At 31.0% G+C, this 21,478-nt stretch overlaps 1 protein-coding gene across 6 annotated transcripts; it reads right to left on the bottom strand.

Moving 5' to 3' along the window:
* Nucleotides 1-2,092: 2,092 nt before the first annotated feature.
* On the bottom strand, nucleotides 2,093-20,631 carry LOC143237913 (anoctamin-7-like). Of its 6 annotated transcripts, none has more exons than XM_076477661.1 (9): nucleotides 20,520-20,631; nucleotides 19,784-19,855; nucleotides 18,702-18,779; nucleotides 11,214-11,311; nucleotides 10,796-10,941; nucleotides 9,667-9,819; nucleotides 8,231-8,283; nucleotides 4,960-5,065; nucleotides 2,093-4,135 (listed from the first exon to the last, which is right to left on the bottom strand). In XM_076477661.1, the coding sequence occupies exons 1-5, from the start codon at nucleotides 20,538-20,540 to the stop codon at nucleotides 10,938-10,940; spliced, it is 273 nt and encodes a 90-aa protein (XP_076333776.1). In that variant the 5' UTR covers nucleotides 20,541-20,631; the 3' UTR covers nucleotides 2,093-4,135; nucleotides 4,960-5,065; nucleotides 8,231-8,283; nucleotides 9,667-9,819; nucleotides 10,796-10,937. The 6 variants fall into 6 exon arrangements, with proteins under 6 accessions (XP_076333776.1, XP_076333778.1, XP_076333779.1 ...); XM_076477663.1 differs by adding an exon at nucleotides 15,043-15,097 and having other exon boundaries at nucleotides 2,093-5,065; nucleotides 20,520-20,576; XM_076477664.1 differs by lacking the exon at nucleotides 20,520-20,631 and adding exons at nucleotides 15,043-15,097; nucleotides 20,369-20,510 and having other exon boundaries at nucleotides 2,093-5,065.
* Between the last annotated feature and the right edge of the window lie 847 nt (nucleotides 20,632-21,478).

Here is a 21,478-nt window from a genome sequence, read left to right as displayed (position 1 = left end):
ATTACAGATACGCCAAAAAGCTAGAAACTCCCTATGGTATTATCTGGCACTGGGTGAGTCTACTGATCTTTCGAGTACGTCACAACTTCTCGTGTTCATTCGTGGAGTTAATTTGGACTTTCAGATCACGGAAGAGTTAGCATCAGTTTGTAGCATGCACTGAAGAACAACTGGAGAAGACATTTTCATGGAAGTGCATAAAACTTTGCAAGACTATAGCCTTCAGTGGAATCAGCTTAGAGGTGTAACAGTTGATGGAGAAAAAAACATGGCTGGAGTAAAGACGGGTCTGGTGGGGCTGATCAGGAAACAGTTGGAAGATCTTCAACTCCCAAGCGCTCTGTTCATACACTGCATCATACACCAGCAAGCACTCTGTAGAAAAGACTTAGATATTTCTTGCGTACTGAAACAAGTCATTTCTGCAGTGAACTTCATTCGGGGTCATGCACTTAATCATCGCCAGTTTAAGGTGTTTCTTGAAGAAATTGATTCGGATTTCTGTGACTTGCCTTATCACATGGCGGTGAGGTAGCTCAGCTGCGGTAAAGTCTTGTCTCGTTTTTATAAGCTGAGAAGAGAAATAGATATATTTTTTTATCGAGAAATATAGAGCCGATCCACTTCTGTCGGATCCAACCTGGTTGTCAATTTTGATTGACATCACATCCCACATGAATGAATTGAACTTGAAACTTCAGGGGGAGAATAACCTTGCCTGTGTTCTCTATAGAATCATTAAAGGATTTTGGAGAAAGCTGTCATTGTTTGAAGCACATTTGGAAGAAGGAAACCTCTCTCATTTTCAGGGTTTCAATGAGTTTCCTGCTGGAATCACAGAAGATGTCAACCTGGAGTTTCATAAAAAGATTATTGGTGATTTAAATAAGCATTTTTAGAGAGATTTTAACCAACAAATACTGACCGTAACATTTTAACGCCCCCACGGCTGAAAGGGCGAGCATGTTTGGCGCGACGGGAATGCGAACCCGCGACCCTCAGATTACAAGTCGCACACCTTAACACGCTTGTTGAGTGTTACTAGAGTTAATTCAAGGGCGTCACATCGGTTATAAACCTGTGAGGATGGAGATCATAATTATTGCTGTACTCTTCAACAAAAGAACTTGTCCCAACCGAAAGTTAGTCTGGGTTTTCTACACAATATCTTTTATGATCACGTTAAACTTTAACTTCTTATACAGAAATGAAACGGCGGCACGAAGCGGAAATCGTTGAGACAGTTTTAACTTTGACCAAATCTTTAATAGGAAATCTTTACTGTGACGCCACCTTTCTCGAATGTTGTGTTGACCTAAGACAGTTTTATCTTTGACCCAATCTCTAATAAGAAATCTTTATCATGGCGCCACCTTTCTCGAATGTGATGTTGTCCACATTAACTCCCTCATATAAATATAGTACTCTGATTCTTATATTAGATTTCGCGATCGTGCCAAATGGTCAAGATGCGGTTAGATTATAGAGATAGAAATATTTCTAAAGTTCTTCAAAAAAAACAACAACAAACAAACCAAAAACGAATTATAGAAATAGCCGACTTTTCCCAGTGTTGTCAAGAAAACATACACCTAAATTTCTTTAAGTTTTCGTAAGTGAACAGAAGATAAACATCTGTGAAATAAAATGCGCATGTGTAAACCGAGGTTGTGTCGTGCGTGTACAACCACTGTTATTGATATTAACACTCTATTCTGAGCTATCGTGGTTTCTCGGAAGACAATTCAACTTTTCCGGTCATTTTCTTCTTGAGGAATAACTTTCTCCTGTACGTAAGTAAACATCCTTTCTTGTCCTTTAGGAGCAGGAACTGTGAATAACGTCATCCGCGACCGAAGCAATTTTCAATATAATTTCACATTCTAAATATTGCTCTTTTAAACAGTAGCGTGAGACGTGTGAAAGAAACACATATGTTGAACATAAACCATTAAAGATATTTATCGGATTTCCGGTGTCAAAACGTCCTCTACCGTCTTGTATAAGAATAAAGAAAACTGTGCCAGTGTATATGAGATTGATGATTTAAGTTTTATCGTATAAATAACACAAATGACATCAGAACACAAAGTTTTGATATACATTCAGTTTATTTACAATATTTTAATGCAATATAAATGTAAACAAAACACACCGTATCTAAAGAAGAATTCTCTTCCAACATTTGTCTTTACTTAAGTACGTTTTTCCTCTTATGTGGCTCGCTCGTTCTCTCTGGACAGGACGTGATTTAGTACTTAGCGTGTTGGATTGTGGATCCGTGGATCGCATCCCATTGCAGAAACAAATTGCGCAAGCACTTTGTGGTTTTTAGTAATACCGTAAGAGTGATGGTCAAATGATGTAGTCATAATAGTCCAAGAGTTGGTAGTCAAGTGATTTGATTATAATAGTCTAAAAGCAGACGGTCAAGTGATGTAATTATAATAGTCTAAAAGCTGACGGTCAAGTGATGTAATTATAAGAGTCGGAGAGTGTTATTGAGCAGCTTCCTTCCCTCTAGTGTATCAGTTAAAATCTAGGGGCGGTTGCTGTTACATAAATATTCGAAACAAATAAACTAGTGTTTATTTACTTTAACATTTTTATTCACCCTTACGAGTGATTCAAATTATTATTAAAGGATTATGACAAGTACATACTTTAACACAAATATGTTAAAAACTGAAGTTGTATCCAATACATCTAAATGAATATTCAGTATTTTTCAATAATGCACACATTTATAACAGTAAGTACTAATTCAAAAACTGAAGTTTTTACTAGGTTTAAAGATTTTTCCTTTGAGTTAATCAAATAACTTTAGTTTACTCTTTGTTACAATCATTTCAAGAAATTATTTTCTGTTGATAATTTGACAGCACACTTAAAAACAACAACTGACAACCAACGTATACTGACACTGATAAAAACAATATAGATGATAAATTAAAAACTTTAATCCCTGATTTATCATTATATTAAAACACTGGAAATTAACATTGTGGAGACACTAAAACAGTTCAAAGAGTAAATATTATCTTGACAATAGTGTTTCTGAAACAAACTGAATACAAATTTGAGATTCATACACAAATGAAAAAGTTGAAGACAATTTGGAACTGTGACAGATTGTAGCATTTGTTTTTTGATCTGCTAACACTGTTCAAGTCTTGTTCTTTAGAATTCTGCTGGCACATCACCTTGTTCAAGTTTGTATCTGCTAACATAAATCTCCAATTATGATGTTGGAAATAATCATCATATCCAATTGTTCCACACAAGATTTATGTGGAGCACACATATTACTTCATTCTACAACTCTGGAATGGTCTTCCACTTCCATAGTATCATCTTTTCATCTTCACAATGTTTGGTTCTACCTGTGTATTTAGAGATTCTCCTAAAACAGAAAAAAAAACCTGTGCTCAGTAATAATAGTAGAAAACTGAATGTGAAATTACACTTGACCAGCTGCGAAACAGACTTCAGGGAAAGGAACAAAACTATGTAACAGCACCAATCTCATTAAAAGAACACACTGTAAATATAATAATCATTTTCTTTAGTTAAAGTACTTATAAACATTCAACAAAAGAAAACATCAAAGTTATAATACAAGATGGTTTAAAACTGTTGTCACCAAGATGGTGTAAACATTAAGTATATAAATAAATAATTTGTTTAAGATTTAACAAGGTTTGACCTTTGAGGTTGTAATATATCAAATGTTAAGTGAAAGAAGAAATTTTCTAAATAACATAGACTTTCGCAAAGTTTAAAACGTACTTGTTCATGTGGCACATATATGTATGGAAACTGTTTTCCCTGTTGGACTTCATTGACCATAGATATTTGATTAGATGTTATTATCAACCTGTTCACTTACCTCTTAAACAGAAAAAAACTCTGCCTTGTTCAAATTTTGATTGAATTTTGAAATATTACCAATCTGTGAAACAATGTTCCAAAATCATGGTGTTTCCCTCCTTCCAAGATATTTTGCTCTTTTTAGTTCTTGTTCAATAATCACATCATTGACAATGTGATTTTCATGTCTGATCTGTAGTTTCACAGACTTTGGAATGTCTGGTATTAACCAACAAATTAGAGATGTCATAATGAATACAAGACACTAAAAAAAAGTAAAAAACATGATAAGTTTCACTGGAGCAGTTTTTAAAACATAATCATTTTACATAACATTGTTTAACCAATACAGATTATAAAACTTTATGAACAATGATTAAATCATGATTTTTTTCTTAAATTACTAATGAGCATGTACAGTCATTCACAACAGTATCAGTTCTACACAATTAGAAAAACATTATACTGGATGAACAGAAGCCACAAAAAAATCTAACACTTTTAGAATTGGGTAATAAAAAAGGATAGTTTTATAACAAAAATGATTAATCCATCCATTTTGTGAAGGATAACTTAGTAAATGTTACTGAAGCTTTTAAAAACATTCTAGGATTGTCCTGGCTGTATCAAAATGTATCACCTATTATACTCTATTTATGTTGCTTCATTAAAAACAACTGAACATAGTTATAATGTTTATACATTTTCAGTCTCAGTAAATGTTAAAAAGTTTCCAACTCCCTTGAAGTTAATTTAATGCAGTATTTCTCAACTGGTTCTGTGGGTTTATGTACACTGAAACATATGTTTAGCTTCCTCAAAAAATTTAAATTACAAATAAAAGGTGATTTAATAAAAGCTATTCACACTTTATATTTGTTTTGAAAACTTTGGTTAAATAAAGTCTCAGGTTAGTTCTACAATTAGCATTTAAAAATATTCTATCTTTTGAAGAAAGAAGGTTGTATTTTATGTCCTAAAGTGAAAGCTACTGTAAATTGATTTATTTTAATATAAACTAAAAATGAACTGTAATGTAATTCAGTTTAATCAAAAATAAGATCTGTAATTTGAAAAATTGTTTCCAACCACAAAAATAAAAACGAAAACGATGTGAGTTGTAGCCAGCTGCCAATATAACGTCTTATATTCATATTTGTTGCTTGCTGTTGGGGGCTCTCTATAGTCTTGGTACCTGAATGAAGAAACCATGAAATAAAATGACCTTAAAATAGAAGCCAGCATTTTAAACAACTTATTTTATAGTAGATGTTTTGCATTTTATAAAATTTCAACTTTACCTTAAAATTGTTATTTGTACTCAGTCAAGTTTTTTAAAACAAAGTTAACTTTCTAACTTAAACAACTAAGTACATTTTGTGCTCTTATATGAACAGCAATATGCATGTTTGTTAGAAATATCTAATTGTTAGAAATTAATTCTATAGTTTTCTTCCAAAAAAGTTCCTTTGAAATCCTATTGAGTGAGGAGATTTTGTTGGAATTTTGTGGCTCTGATGTCTGGGAAATATTAATAGATTTGTACCAGCAGAAAAGTAATAACATCATCGAAGTGTTTACTCTTCAAATTCTATTGTGTTTTATTTAAACAATATTTGTGTATCAATCCTGAAATACAGTCATTAAGAGAGTCGTTGTAGTTGATTCAAATGTTGCTGAAGATAAAATCAGTAAAGTTCTCTCTCTTGAAGATGTATAACTTTTTTACTGCACATAAAACAGAATCTAGAAACAATCCTTTCATCTTCCTTAGAGAAAAATGTATTAAAGATTTGTACAAATGTTACTTCTTTCAGAATAAAAAATAAAACTAATGATGAATGTTATGAAATCTCTTGTGATTATTTTTATGTTTATAGAAGGATAATAAAATTTCTGTTTAGTACTATGAATAATTATATTACATTAAAAAAATATTGCATAATGCACTTGAATAGAATTGTAAAACAACTGTTATTTCTAACTAACCTACAATTAGGTTTATAAAAAAAACAAAAAACAAATTCATTACTACTTAAAGCAACACTTTTTGTCTAAACCCATCAGGCTAGCTTCGTGAAGTATTGGCTTTGACTGCCAAAACAAAAAGAAACTTGCCTGATTTATGCATAGAATACACTCTTTTTATTAGTTATATAAATACAACCAATTGTCCAATAGCAATATAAATGAGAGTTTCACAAATTTCTTGAAAAACAGAAGATAATAGAAGGGTTTGTCATTTGGGTTGAAATTTTATATTCTGGGTTGTCATTATCTACTATGTATGTTTCTAATTGGTTGAACAATCTGCAGCCCTCACAAGAGGAGAGAAAAAAAAACAACTTGTAAATGAAAAGTCAGAACATCACCAGATTGTGTAGAGAAGTATATTCATTTTTTAACTGAAGAATTAAATCTTATGTAATACTAATATTTAAGTTATAAAGTATCTTTTTGTACCAAGTTTAATAATATGTATTATTTTAAGTAGTTTAATTAACCATTTATTGTCTCCACCCATATATCTACACATGCTAGATATCACCTACAGCATTATATTTGCACATGCCAAACATCATTTCAACCCATACGTCTATGCATACGAGACATAACCTTCATCAAAATATCTACGTATACTAGATATCATCTTTTCCAACACCTCCGACCATGCTAGACATCATTTCCACCCATACATTTAACATGATAGACATCATCTGTACCCATCTATCTATGCATGCTGGGCATCATTTCCACCAACTTATACATGTCAAATGTATCATGTTGCATGCAACTGCCTTGCATCTGGTTCATTGTGGTCAAAATGTTGTTGCAGTGATGGAAAATACTTTCATGAATGATAACTTTTTATAACAATAAAATGGTTGTACCTTGCACAATTTGATATCCCAAGTCAATAGGGTTAAAGTTTGAATCTACGTAAAATGGTAGTAACTTGTGCACTTTCATGTCCGATGTCAGTAGGGTTAAAGTTTGAATCTACGTAAAACAGTTGTAACTTGTTCACTTTGATGTCTCACATCAGAAGGGTTAAGGAGACACCACACTGGTATCCCATGCCAATTGGGTTAAAGAGATATCACACTGATTCTTAATCACACATACATTGTTTTCTATGCTCTGTTACTTTAAAACAATAAAGCAAAAATTAACGCTTGTAGTATTCAACACTGGTGTTGGTTTCAGAAACTATATTCATATCAACAGAAAAGTCACTGATATTGAAATCTAACAGAGTCAAGTTCAGAAATCCATTCAGTGACCCATCTGGTGAAATGAAAACTGAATAGAATATTTGGTCAATAAAAATGGAAGTAAAGGTGATAATAAATGCCTGAAAAGGAAGAATATAGAATTGATAGTCCAAAAAATAACACATTTTCACCTTAAATAATACACTGTAATATTATTTAGTTTGAAATGTAAGAGCAAACCTTATTAAGTGTTTCACACCATTAAGTACATTTAACAATGTAGAAAAAATATTCACATATGTAAACGTCATAGTACACAGTTAACTGGGTTTGACATTGTGGATTATAATAAAATTCACTGTGTTAAATGTCTATTGCATCACTAACCATGCTTGATAGAACAGAAAATAATAGCATTTTCATCTTAAATTTCTTAATACATCATTACTTTTTATATTAAATGAACATTAATTTACTATATAGAATTATTATACTATATAATTCCAAAATAAAGTAATAATATGGTGACACTGTACTTCAAGTGATCAGAAAGGTTAAAAACAATTTATTGTTTCTATTGACATCAATATGTAATACATTATAAACTCCTGTCTCCTCATGATAGTAACAATTATGTCTTTATATTACATCAAAATTGTGATGGATCAACACCATGACAATTCTTTAATGTACAAAATTTGGTCTTTAATTAATAACAACCGATGGTCAGTAGGTGTAAACCTGTAAACTGGCTCACAAAAAGAAATCACATCAATGTATTTCATAAACTCACTAAAGGTGCTTTAGAAAATCATTGCAGAAAAAATACAAGTACACGGAAATTCTAAAAGAAATCATATTAAGTTACAGTTTTGGAACTGACCTATACTTATAACATTAATTACATTAATTTAATAATCACCTTAAACATCAAACGTTTCTCAAAATAATTTTATAATTTAAATAAAATTTGAAAGGAAATGCAAAGAGTTTATTTCACTTATAATGATTCTTAAGGTGTCTCACTCTAATATCATACATGTGTATGAAGTATTCCTTTGTCACTGTAAGTTAATGTATGTGATATTACTAACAGTTAGGGTAAAGAACAAGTAAAAACATTGCTCATAATTCTCTGTACTTACATTTGTGATGACAGAAATCTTTCCAACAGAATTAAGAATTCTGTACCATATTCCTATCAAAATAGAATCAACCTATTAGGATAACTGGAATATATTTCAATAACTTTACTGTCTAATATTTTTATTATTTTTTTGCTTACAAAACAATTCTCTTTCATTGACATTACATTCATGTATAGAATGGATTATATATAAATATATCTCAGCTAAGTTATAAATTAAGACTAAACTAAAGAAGTTATTATCATTAGCTCTAATAACGTTTCTGTGTATATTTAGTGTATAAAAAATCAAGGTTTGAAATAAAACAAACTTCAAAGTATGAATATTACATTATTTCACTATCTGGGTAACTAGAAATGTTATAATGAAAATACCTAAAAGGCTAAAATCTAAATATTTCTTACAACTGATTGGTTCACACATGACTGTCAAATGATTGTTATTATTTACTAATAACAGTCCTCACTCAGTTAATGGAAGTGTGTTTGTGTCACAAAGTTGTGTATTTACCATTATAAGAGCTTTGTTTGTGATTTCTACACTTGTTTCAATATAGTTTTACCTTTTGTTTCATGTGATGTATATTGTTGGCCATGTATTGCACAAGTCCCATCTGTTCTTGAAATTTGTAGAAGATTCTCAAGAGTAAGATTTAATATTTATTTATTTTACGAAAACACTAGCATCTTCCAACTTTGGTAAATATTCTAGAAACTCACAATAAACTATATAAACCAACATGCCAAGAGCAGGAAGAATATTATTAGTCAGTTAAAGTCAGTGTGATATAGGCCTCAGAAGCTATAATTGTGATTAACATCAATTAATCATAAAACTACAAAATTGGAGACCAGGTGCACAGTAGATTTTGAACATTACAAACCATTCAATTTCAGCACATTAATTTGGGATATTATTTTTTCTTCCAGGACATTAAATAGCATCCCTGGAAAAATTCAACTTGTAACCAGTGCAAAGCCATCCAAGATTGCCAGCTTAAGTCATGTGTGACAGTCTCAACTTGGATTGAATTTGCTTGTCATGGGCCTGGACTGTCGATAAAATATCGAGTTCTAGACCATATATAAAAATCAGTATTGTTTCTAAAACTCTTGTACCTAAACCCTAATTTGTAATAACTGTAATTATAATTTGTGTCCTTTTTCTTTTTTGTATATTTTAATATATTTGTGTCATAATAGAGAATAGTACATGTCAATCTTGTTGGCAAATATCATATTTTAATACATACTAACATTTAAATAACAACTAAATTCAAATTACTGATTATTTAGAGCAATAATACATAATGTATGTAACATAATAAATCAGAGACTTGTCTAAAATAAAAAATATGTAACATTGTCAATTTAATTTCTTCTTAACAGACTAAAACTAAACAGCTTACTGTATTCACCACACTGTGCACTCACCAATGTTCTTAACTCTTTCTGCAACAGGTCGTCATAAGAAAGTAATAAACTTCATAGCGTCAAGCCTGATTTCTGTGATGTTGTTCAGTAAAGCAAATAATGGTGCCAGAGGAAATGCAACCACAAATATTGGGACAAATCCAAACCGCAACACTGGAGAAGGAGAACAAATTACAGAAACGTTTATTAACTAAACTGTACATTTAATGTTTGAGAAAGTTTTTATGATTTAGACAATTAAATATAGTGTAAAGTTACTGTAATTAATGGACTACAATAACTATAATACATGTGGTGACTCCTTGGAAGTATCAAACTTTATTACAGAGAAAATCTAACCTTATGGTGTTGATTCAGGTCTAGAGGTGGTTGAATAAGAGATTTAATTTCTTGTTTGACATGAAAGTCAAGACAGAAACATTAACATCAAAATCAAGTAGCATATTAATAATGTTTCATTTAAAAAACAAACAAACTAAAACACAGACAAGGACCTTTAAAATTGCTGTTCCAGAAAATACTAATCATTGAGGTGGTGTAGCTGTTTTACAGGTATTTAATAAATGTTTCCTCTATACATTAAACTGTTCTGAAAAACAAGCTGAAACCCATAAAACTAAAACAAAATTTCTTTGTTTGTTGTTAAATGCAAAGTTGTACAATGTGGAATTTGACCCATAACCACAGCAGGAATCAAATGTTTAATCTTAGCATTATAACCCTTCAGGCTTAGCAATAAACCCAATTCATATCCATTTCTACATCATCAAAAACATTCTAAATGCTGCTCCAACTTCTTTTTTTACATATATTATCATCATATCACACATTTAATCTTTACTGTTAATTATACATTAAATATCTGAAAGTATTTTAAACTATGTTGGAGTAACTTAAAATAATATATCATTCATTTCCATAGTAGTCAGTTACTCAGTTAACTTGAATTAGAATAACTTGGTTTTAAGGCTCTTGAATGATGTACAAACTACAAGGTCATTGTTAAAGATTTAACATTTTTCACAGACATGGAAAAAGTTCCATTTTAACCTGTTCAAGTTTTTATGTAGAACATATGTATCTATTAATGTAATTATTTTCACATCATTATTTTAAACTTAAGCCTTACCCATTTCAAGATATTCACTAAAAAGACCCAATTCTTCTTGGTTTATCAAGTTGTAGTCACTCTCCCACTGAGTGGGTGCATGTTTTTCATGAACACACTCACCCTTTTTATGCAATGACCACTTCTTGTAAACCCGTAACAGTCATCTAGATAAATACAAAAACAATTTTACCTAGTTTTAAAATAAAAACAGTTTTTGTTGTTGAGATGAATGTATAAATAGTTTAATTTTACATACAATCTGACTTACTACATGTTTGACTGAACATTAATAAACTACGAATCTTGAACATATCAAAATCACTTTTTGAAAAAAAAAATACAACAGTTCTTATGTCTCAAAATGAGCCAACTGTCATAGAAAATGTTCTTACATGAAATTATTACAATAAATGTCTATTTTAACTAAAAAACTTACGGAACATCCATTTCCACTGCGGCATTAATGAACTGCTTCCCTGCCACAATTATACCTAACTGCAAAGAGAGTTCAAACAAACACCCTCCTGTTCCACACTAGAAAGAAATGTAGAAAAACAGTTTCAAAATTACTGTGGCAATACCACTTTAAAAAATATCTCAGAAAGGACACAAGACTGAAAAGTACAATAAGATACAAGTTAGTGAGTGAGAGCACTAATAACCTGCCCAGGATCAAATGGTCCAAAAAAATAATGTTTCAAACCTCAAAATTTAAAGAATGTGTGTGACTAACATGAAAAACTTTACAGAGATTGATTCTTCATAGTTTATGTTTCTCACGACAGGCTCAATCCCAGGAACTGACCTAACAATTATTCTATGCTTGTTATAGTATTACAATGTATTCACATTGTTTGGCAGGCTTTAAGTAAACATAAAAGGTTTTTTGCACACTAAAGATTATATTTTTTAATGGAGTATTTTTACTAAACATGTATCTGTGAATACTTACATATGTATAGATAAATAAATAGGAATTTCTGTGTACTAGTCTGAATGTTGATTTCAATGTTTAGATTAAAATACTTTTCTTAGTCTCAAAAATTTCAAACTTTTTTGTGTAATATCTAAACCTAAATCCTTGTTACTGGTGTAACCCCTGAAGCAGTAATAAATGACTGTCTGGAATGACATCAAATTGTGATATTAAACTAATTATGTTTATACTAAATAGTTTTATGCTCATAATAGTGTGTGTATGTATATACATTGTTAAATTTTATTGTTTTATTGCCTTTATAATCCCTGACTAATTACTATTCATGCCTTAATAAGTTGTAAATCATGTGACAAATATGCAGCTCTTGTTATGCTTTTGAATTCCATTATGCACGAGCTACTCATGAACATTTTTAAAAATATTATTATTAGTAGTAGTTTTTGTTTGTTTGTGTATTTTTTGGTGTTTTTTTAAATTTTGTGCAAAGCTACACAAGGGATATCTGCACTAGCTGTCCCTAGTTTAGCAGTGCAAGACTAGGGGGAAGGCAGCTCATCATCACCATCCACTGCCAATTCTTGGGCTACTCTTTCACCAACAAATAGTGGGATTGACTGTACCATTATAATGACCCCACGGCTGAAAGGGCGAGCATGTTTGGTGTGATGGGGATTCAAACTCGCCACCCTCAATTTACAAGTCGAGTGCCTTAACCACCTGGCCATGCCAGGCCTATTATTAATAGTAGTAACAGTTGTACTTATTTTACTTAATCTAACCTAACTGATCTAAAGAGATTCCTATTTTTAAACAGTTCATTTCCCATGGCAATCAAGGTTAAATTGAAAGCAAAATATGGAATTATATTTACAGGAAACATTGCAATATGATAAATCACTTGACAGATGAAAAACCATGGCTTTCTATTGGTTTTTAAGTAACACCGTACTGAGTGGCTCAAACACTTATTGGTAATTTCTAATAAAGAGGACATCACAGGTGGGTGTGGCAAGATGGATTTTATTTCATGTCTCTGGAATCAAGTAATATCAAAGGCTATGAAAATTATAGTATGCCTAAGCAAAATTATATAATAATAAGTGATTTACATTAAATTTCATTTTCTATTTCTTTGAGGGGTGGTAAATAAATTAGAAAAGAAAAGGCCAAGAGAGAAAATGTTACAATTCTTACACTAGAAAATTCTAGTTTTTCTATATTAAATATTGCCTTCTGAAAGTAAAATCTATAAACCTGTATACTATTAAAATATGGATTAAGAGCTATGTTTTCAGGGTTTATTTAGTAGTATATCATAAAAAAAATGGTTTAATCAACTTTTGAATGTAACTCACTAAAACCTTGTGAGTTTTGTGGCCAACTGACCACCATTTCTGCATACAATCTTCACATGACTATATCAACTTTAAAGACACTTTACAACATTCATGTTTCGATATTACCAGGAGATATAAATGAAAGTCTGAAAATGACAAGTTGTCTCAATTATTTTGGTCGTGCAAAAGTAAATAAAAAGGTAGGATTTTATAAATAATAAAATCATGTTATTTATTATGACTTAAAGAACAGAAAAGTGGCAATTACATTCCAGATTTAGTTTCTTAAAAATTACAAGATTACTGGGAAATTAAAAGCCTCTAGAAGCTTATTTTCTAAAGTTATCTAAAAATAAAAGTTAACATTTTTCTTAAACTGAAAATTGTTTCCAATAATACTTACCATCCACCAACACTATAGCTAGAATCTCATATTGATAAATGTGTAGGGGGCAGTGCGGGCATGATCCACACACAAAGTATTTGTATAGAACAGGAATGTACCAAGAGAAAAAATGGTACAAGAGTGTGGAAATTACACCCTACCTCTATAACAGATATGCTCTTCACTTGGAGCTTAGTTCCTACATCAAAGGCAGAACAGAATATGAGTAATCATCAGGTAGGCCACCCCTGACCAGACAGCCAAGATTCTTTGACTCAGGGTTGAAATTAAGGGGTTGTAGTACCTATATCCCATGTTGCTGGCTATGGTTATCAGACCACAATGTTATATGTATATATATATATATATATATACTTTAGATACCAACCTGTAACCACAGAATGTTGCATTTGGTACCATCAGAATAACGACAAGAAAGTAAGCAACACTTAACGAGTCCAAGAGGTAACACCCGAGGCTAGGAATAATGGGATCCCATATGTCATACTCAACAAAGGAACAGAACTCATCTGGTATGGAATTATGTGGAACCTGCACTCAACCAAGGATTTACGATGGAATCGCTTTGGTTTCAGAATAATGATATAGTGAACCAACTTCCATGAATGATAACCAAAACTGGCACTGATCAAAGAGAAGGGTTTTGCACTCCTCAACTAGATAACTGTATGCAAAATATGAACCAAATTTATGAGTAGTTTCCTAGGAAGGCTGGAGCCACTCTTTCTGAAATATGGAAAAAAACATCTAGGAACCCTAGAAGGAGGACCCCCTGATTTTGCCCTCTTCTCCAAGAGTGGTTGAACACACTCAAAAACTTTGGTGGAAAAGCCTCTTGTCTGCCACAGATTCTCAAGCTCCACTAATACAGCCTGGGGTGCTAAAATGCACTGGGGAGTCCTGAAAAACAGAGCTCTGGAAACTGTGCAATAGGTGAATCAAGTTCCCTACATTTTTTTTCAAAGCAAACCAATCACAATTTATTCAACATGAAGATTAGGAAGGTCCTCTTTAGATGTATTCATGAATGTCCATGAGTGGCAATCCATAATAAGATAATATCATCTGGTAGGTGCCTAAATGATCTTACAGGACACCACATTTTGACAGAACCTGTTGCATACTGGTGGTAGTAATTATAGTAAAAGTAGTTGCTGGTATGAAGTTGAAAAGAGAAAGCATACCTGCCTCAGAAGCACTCACCCCAGAATGAGATACCATGAAAAACAAAGGGAGCCTGAAAATAAGAGTATATGACTGAGGAAAATACTCATTTCTGGTAAAAGAATATACAGCAAGTAGTGGAAAACCATCAGAAGAGGAATCAGCCAGATCATGTAAACAACAAAATAGGATAGTAATAGAAGTATTCCACATACCAGCCGACACGTCTTCAAAGAACCACTGAACCGAGCAGCTAATGACACTGGATATTGAGAAATAGCTACAGTGTCAACAGATGTTAAGTATGTTTTGAAATTATTATACAGTACTATGAATAAACTGTGTACAAAAAAAATTTAAACAACAGTTTAACAGCTGAACTTTTATATAACAAAAAAACTGACAATGTTATACATACTTCCTCTTGTCGATATCCAAACAATGAATTGTAATGTCCTGGATACCCAACAAACCTGTTGCATCAAAAGATAAATTTTAACATAAACAACTTTCTTCACGTGTAACATAAAGATAAAAATAAAATCTAAAAAAGTCAATTCTGTATTGATGAACTATTGACACTTTCTCGATTGTCCTTTTTCATTTTAAGTCTCCTAAAATCTCAAAGGTAAAACCACAAGTTTGTGGGTAATTAAGCACAAAGCTACACAATGGGTTATCTGTACTCTGCCCACCACCAGTATCAAAACCGAGTTTCTACCAATGTAAGTTTGCAGACATACTGCTGTGTCATTGAAGTATAAGTTTAGGACATTTTAAAAAATAAAGAATTCTATGCCATTTCAAGAAGTTATTATTAAAATTTCCATGACAATTTAATTCACTGTAAATACAATCAATGGGAAAAACATTTTAACTTGTTATATTTAGACTTGTGCATCAATAAATTATATTATTCAGCTAAAACATTAATTCTATCTGCAATATTAATAAATAAAGGGCCCTCATAATGCTAAGTTTATTTATAAATGAACAAAAAATAATGTGCTTCAATATTTGATTAGTTACCTATAATCTGAATTTGAAAGGGAATACCCTTTTTTATGGTGTTACAAGTTTTTTATTGCTTAAAACATTTTTCTTACAAATGAATTGTAATAATATCTTTGTATTAAAAACTAAAAACCAACAAAAGTAGAAAAAAATGAACACATAAAGGTAAATACAACAGTTTAGCACATTGCTTCAATAACTTAAACATCTACTTCAACCTACACACACAGATATTAAAATGTTTCAAAAATCATGTTACATGTGATTTTTAAACACTTATATGAACAGTGATAAGTTAGTCTACAAAACAACTTCAAAGATTAGTTTTTATAACTATGTATTATTAGCTGTCTTTTAGTGCCATTTATTTTGAGTACTTTTTCACTATTTAAAACTTTTATTAAAATAAATTAGAGAACAATGTTTCAACCTTCTTATGTCTCTCAGGCCTTCAGGTTAAGAAAAACAGTTTTAATAACCATACTAGCCATCTTGAAATACAGTACACCTCTCTATGGAGACATAATTATGAAAAATAACTGTCTCAAATACTATATTGCAGAAAATTGGAAACTGGATTCACTGAAAATAATAAAAAATCCTCCCAAGTTTACAAAGTGCATCTTTTAAAAACAATTTTTCTTTAAACATAAAGCCAAAAATCAATGACCATGAAGTTATAAAAGTCATCTTAATTTAAAAATGCAACCTTACTCTAAAACAGTACCACCTGTGGTACTAGGATATCTCTATTAAGCCTTTGAGTGATCTCTAATCATTTGGGAAAAAAAACCTTTAAAAGTAGACTCATTCTTGAAACACCACTGAAAACCTTTCTTGTAAATAGATTCGACCACCAAAAGATTGATAATAAGCAAAATACATGATTTTATGATTATTGAGACAAAATTAAAATTTGCTTACTTAATCATATTATTTTTATTCATGTTATTGTTGCACACAACTACAGCAAAATCAACTGAGCATTTTCAACCACAACATAGACAGATATGCTATATGGAATGCTATGAATGTCCATGACTTACTTAAAAATTAATTATTTTTCAGTGAAAGATGCTTTATGTGGTTATAAGTACATAACAGATGCAACGTTGTTCCGAGTGACTGCTGTCATATTGGACTCATGTTAAACAAGTCACAAAACCTTGATAAATAATTACTTCAAAAGATACAAATCTTTAGTTAAAGAGATGTTTTAAACACACTTGTTTTATTTGAAAGGGCTGTTTTTCTACTGGAATAATTTTATACGTGCCTAGTGGGGGTCGTGTCTCACTCTAAACACATATTTTCTCATTGTTGTGCATTAAAAAAGTCAACATAGCAGATAATTAAAAACTAGGTATTTAAAATCCACAAATAAGGATCACAAAAAATGTAAGCAAACAAAACTGTAGATCTATTGCTAACAGTGTACTCAAGCAACAAATAACCATTTTGATTCCACTATAAAATTATTTCAAATGATATTTATTGTGTTACAGAACTCCACTGAGATTTCTGCAAGAAACTGACAGTACTTTTAAACTTACTTCCCCATCCTTAATTATGTCATGCTGTGATATTTTCTAAGTCCTTCATTTTTAGCCATCAAAAAATCCAGTGTTTTACCAGTATGTGCATTAGTTGGAAACTACAGCTTGTGCATTTTCTAGTGTTTTTATTGGAAACAGACACAACAAAATTAGGGGATTCTGATGATGGATATTGTTATTCAAGCCACTGTTGTTCATCATTACTCAAATTTATTTCCCTGGCAATATTTCAACAGGTGTTTTACACTGGATGATTACCATAACAGATGTCACTGTTCAATATCACATCGGTATTTCTTTCTACTGTTTTTTGTACTTAGCAGAAGTCACAAGTACATATTCAGTATTTATTACCACTGCATATATTACTTTTTCATATGGCTATTGTAATTTTAAATAGGTAGTGGTAGTAAATGTTATTGGTAATTAGCAATTTAGCAAAGTGTGTCACTGAATGAATTATTTGTGTTGCCTTATTCTAACAAACACCTGTACACAGCAGACTGTTGAAGAACAAACATATTTGTTGTGTAAACCGATCAAAGTAAACATGTGACTGTGTATGTTTATGTTGCACTAACCTTTGTTGCATTATATTAAAAGAAACATTATTCCATTCTGATGAGATTCCTTTGTTGCTGTTCATCTTTTGTTACATAATAGTACAAGCTGATGGTAGCTAGTCATTAAATTTGTGATCATACAATCTTTGCCTTCACAATGATCCTTTGAGAACAATTTTATAGTTTGTATGTTACAGGTGTATACCAGTAAATATGTTTATTTTCTCTTGAACATTTGTTATTTATTTTTAATATGTGGTGGATGAGTGGAACATAAAGCAGAAGCAACAGTAAACTGTTAAAAAATATGTAACATTCAACTGAATTCACATGCACTTGTGAAGTTTAGAATGTATTCTCTATAAATGAATATAAAAAAAAATCTTAAGTAACAATATAATTAAAACTCATTCTAGACTGTCAGAAAAATAAAGAAACAACATGAATCAAAATACAGAGACTGTATTGTCAAGCCTACAGCTAAAGACTCTAACAAAGTAAATAAATACAGCTGCAAGTAATGTCTGTATTATTTTCTTAAGCTATAAATCCCTCTTTTAACTCCATGCCTACAGTACTTATCAATTTTAGTGGGGACAAAATAGTTTGTTTACTTTTTAAGAGTCCCAAGTTGTCAGCTTGAAAATACAATTTTTATATTTTGATTCAACTTTTCTGATGATCCATACACCCCTTCCCAAATTAATAATTTTTAATAATAAAGTACACACACACACATATTCCTGTATATAGATAAATTTCTCATTCCCACTGAATACCAAACACCATTACTGTGTCAAATAGTCTTCATTACCTATTGAACCTGTTTCTAAACTTCATTGTTCTCAAAATTGGTTCTTCTTTAAATCTTAAATCTTAAATGTTCACATAACTTTAGTGTACACACCTATATACTTCAAATTAATTCATAAATAAATACTCACAAGTAGTAAGACCATAGTCCAGGAAAATATGGTGCACGGTACTCGTCTCTTCCAAAAGGAAACACATGGTTCATTTACCTGTTACAGTGTACATTACAGAAGCATTTAGAAAAACACATCAGTAAAAAAACTAAGTAATAAATTTTCATAACTTGTAAGAAATAAAGTTCAAACACGTGCCCTTAGAAAAAGAACCAGAACCGATGAAAAACTGCTGTAATATTCCTTCTGAAGTTCAATTTACATTATTTTTGAAGGGGATAATAAAATCACAACTTAGGTATTGGAACATCTAACTTGTTTGTTTTTTAAAAAAAGGGATAAAATGTAATGATCTTTAAATGATTTGCTTTGTTTTTAATTTCACACAAAGCTACACTAGGGTTATCTGCACTAGTCGTCCCTAATTTAGCAGTATAAGACTAGAGGGAAGGCAGCTAGTCATCACCACCCACTACAAACCCTTTGGCTACTCTTTTACAAACAAATAATGGGATCGACCATCACATTATAATTACGAGTCAAGTGCCTTAACCACCTGGCAGCCAGGCCGGGAACTTTAAATGAGAATATTTGAAACATGCATAAAAGTTTACATTTTAAACTCTCAATTTCAAACAATGTTCTATCAAGATCTTTTAAACTTTTATTATTCACATCTATTTTTTATACTCTGCTATTTTTTAAACTACATGTAATGCATTTATACTGAATTATTTTTAAAAAAGTGTTTTATCACCCTTTGTACCTTTGAAGACCATTTACTCAAAATAACTGCATTTTTCAAGAAGAATTTTTTTAAGTTTAATAATTTTAAGAAAGAATTCATACAAAAGATACATAGCTTGTTAATTTTGTTTGATGGAGTTATTTAGTTACAGTTTTGTTGTAAAACCAATACCAAACACTTTTTAGTGTCATCATAAAACTTATAATCTGATAATCAACTACAACACTGCAAAATCATCATCAACAGATAGATCTAGACTTGTATAAAAACAAGACAAATTGTGGGAACAACTGGACAAAAAGTCAGATGTTTGTTTTGATGTTTATTATAAATTGATAACTGCTGTTCTTACCCCTGTAATAAAGTTTACTTTCTTTTTCTTTACTGTTGATAATTTAGCTAAATATTCTGGCCTTGGATGTTCCTGGTGATATAAAAAAAACAAACACACATTATGATCAAGAGTTCAGGTAAAACATCATATCTGTGTGTTAAGAAATTTACATTTTTAAACATGTATTTTTGAGAAACTTTCTCAAAAGAATACCTTTAGGGAACATTCAAACATTATTTTTATAAGACAAAGTTTGAAAAGATGTTCAAAGGGAAATACTAGAGTAGCTGTAAATATCATACTGGAAACAAACAAACTTGTTTTGAGCACCCAATCAAGGCAGGAAAACAAGGTCATTAACCCTTTCACATCAAGAAGGTCAAACTGCATATATCACAACCTTTTACAGAGTTAAATTCAAAATTTAATTAAACTAGTTTATTATCGATGTATACAAGTAAACTTTGCATCACAATGTAATTACTGAATCAAATTTTAATAGTATTTAAGTTCTTAGATTCTTCCTTTTTCTATAATTTACTTATCACCTCTCCAAGAATTGAATAATTTTATGTAAATTAGTTATTATAAAGTAGTTATTACTCAGGCAAGGCAAAAATTTTACAGCTTTCTATCTTATTCGTTTATGATGTCATACACTAGGAAATTAGAGTCATTTAGCACGCAAACCTATCACAGCCTATTTTACAAGCTACCAATAGTTCTATCTGATGTTGTATATCCATAGACTTACCGCTATGCTAGCAGTGGGCATTTAGTGTGGTAGTGCCATTAGTAAAGAACAAAAAAAAAGATGCTGGTAAATAGTACATTTTATGTTTTTCATAAATATTCTTTATTTATTACTATAAAAGTAACTAAAATGAAAAAACAAGAAAGTTGTTAGGTTAGATTAGCTAAAATAAAGAATAATAAATGTTCTTCATATTGCTTAATGTAATTCAATAGGGTAACATGAGCTGAAGGTTCACCAAGTGATTTAAAACTTGTGAGGAAGGATTAATTGTTTGTTTGTTTGTTTTGAATTTTGCACAAAGCTACATCTTTGCATCTGGTACTTTTACAACACTAACAAATAGTTTTGGTGATTCATTAAATTGGTTCTCATAGCTATCACCACTTTATCACATTTCCTTCCCAATCTTTACCATTACACTTCAGATATCGTGTTTTTAACCAGTAATTTATGATGGCTCAGACACACCATCAGTAAATAGAAATCTTTCACATACCACCTAAAATTATCTTGTGTGATACCAGAAGTACATGTATCACACTTTTGTTAACACTGTTCTGGATAATAATAATCTCTTAAAAGAGTGCTGAAGAAGTATAGTTATTTTATCTTTTCTTCATGAAAAGTATGAATACAGTGTTTTATCTCGCAAGTAATAATTTTCAACAAAATCTAAAAACAATTTATACATATAACATGAGAGAGCAATAGAGTGGCATATCCGTGGACATATAACGCTGAAAACCTGATTTTCATAATTTTGGTGGGAAGAGTACAAATAGCCCTTTGTTTAGCTTTCTGCTTGAACTCCAAACTAACCAATAAATGGTTGATTTTCAACCGGTTGGTTTACAATTGTGACTGTCCGAAATTAAGAAGTCAACTGCGTCTGTGAGTCTGTAACATTGTACCAAATAATTAGGTGGGCCATAAGGTTTAATAAGTTGATGAACACT

This window comes from Tachypleus tridentatus, chromosome 13 (assembly GCF_004210375.1).
Source record: "Tachypleus tridentatus isolate NWPU-2018 chromosome 13, ASM421037v1, whole genome shotgun sequence".
Lineage (NCBI taxonomy): Eukaryota > Metazoa > Arthropoda > Merostomata > Xiphosura > Limulidae > Tachypleus > Tachypleus tridentatus.
Note: the sequence above shows the minus strand (reverse complement) of the source record. Positions and strands in the feature narration are given on the sequence as shown.

Coding starts and splice junctions, on each gene's coding strand:
- LOC143237913 (XM_076477660.1), bottom strand. CDS start 20,540: ATGCCCACTGCTAGCATAGCG. Junction 19,856..20,519: donor TGCCCACTGCTAGCATAGCG/GTAAGTCTATGG, acceptor TTATATCACCAG/GAACATCCAAGGCCAGAATA. Junction 18,780..19,783: donor AAGTAAACTTTATTACAGGG/GTAAGAACAGCA, acceptor ACACTGTAACAG/GTAAATGAACCATGTGTTTC.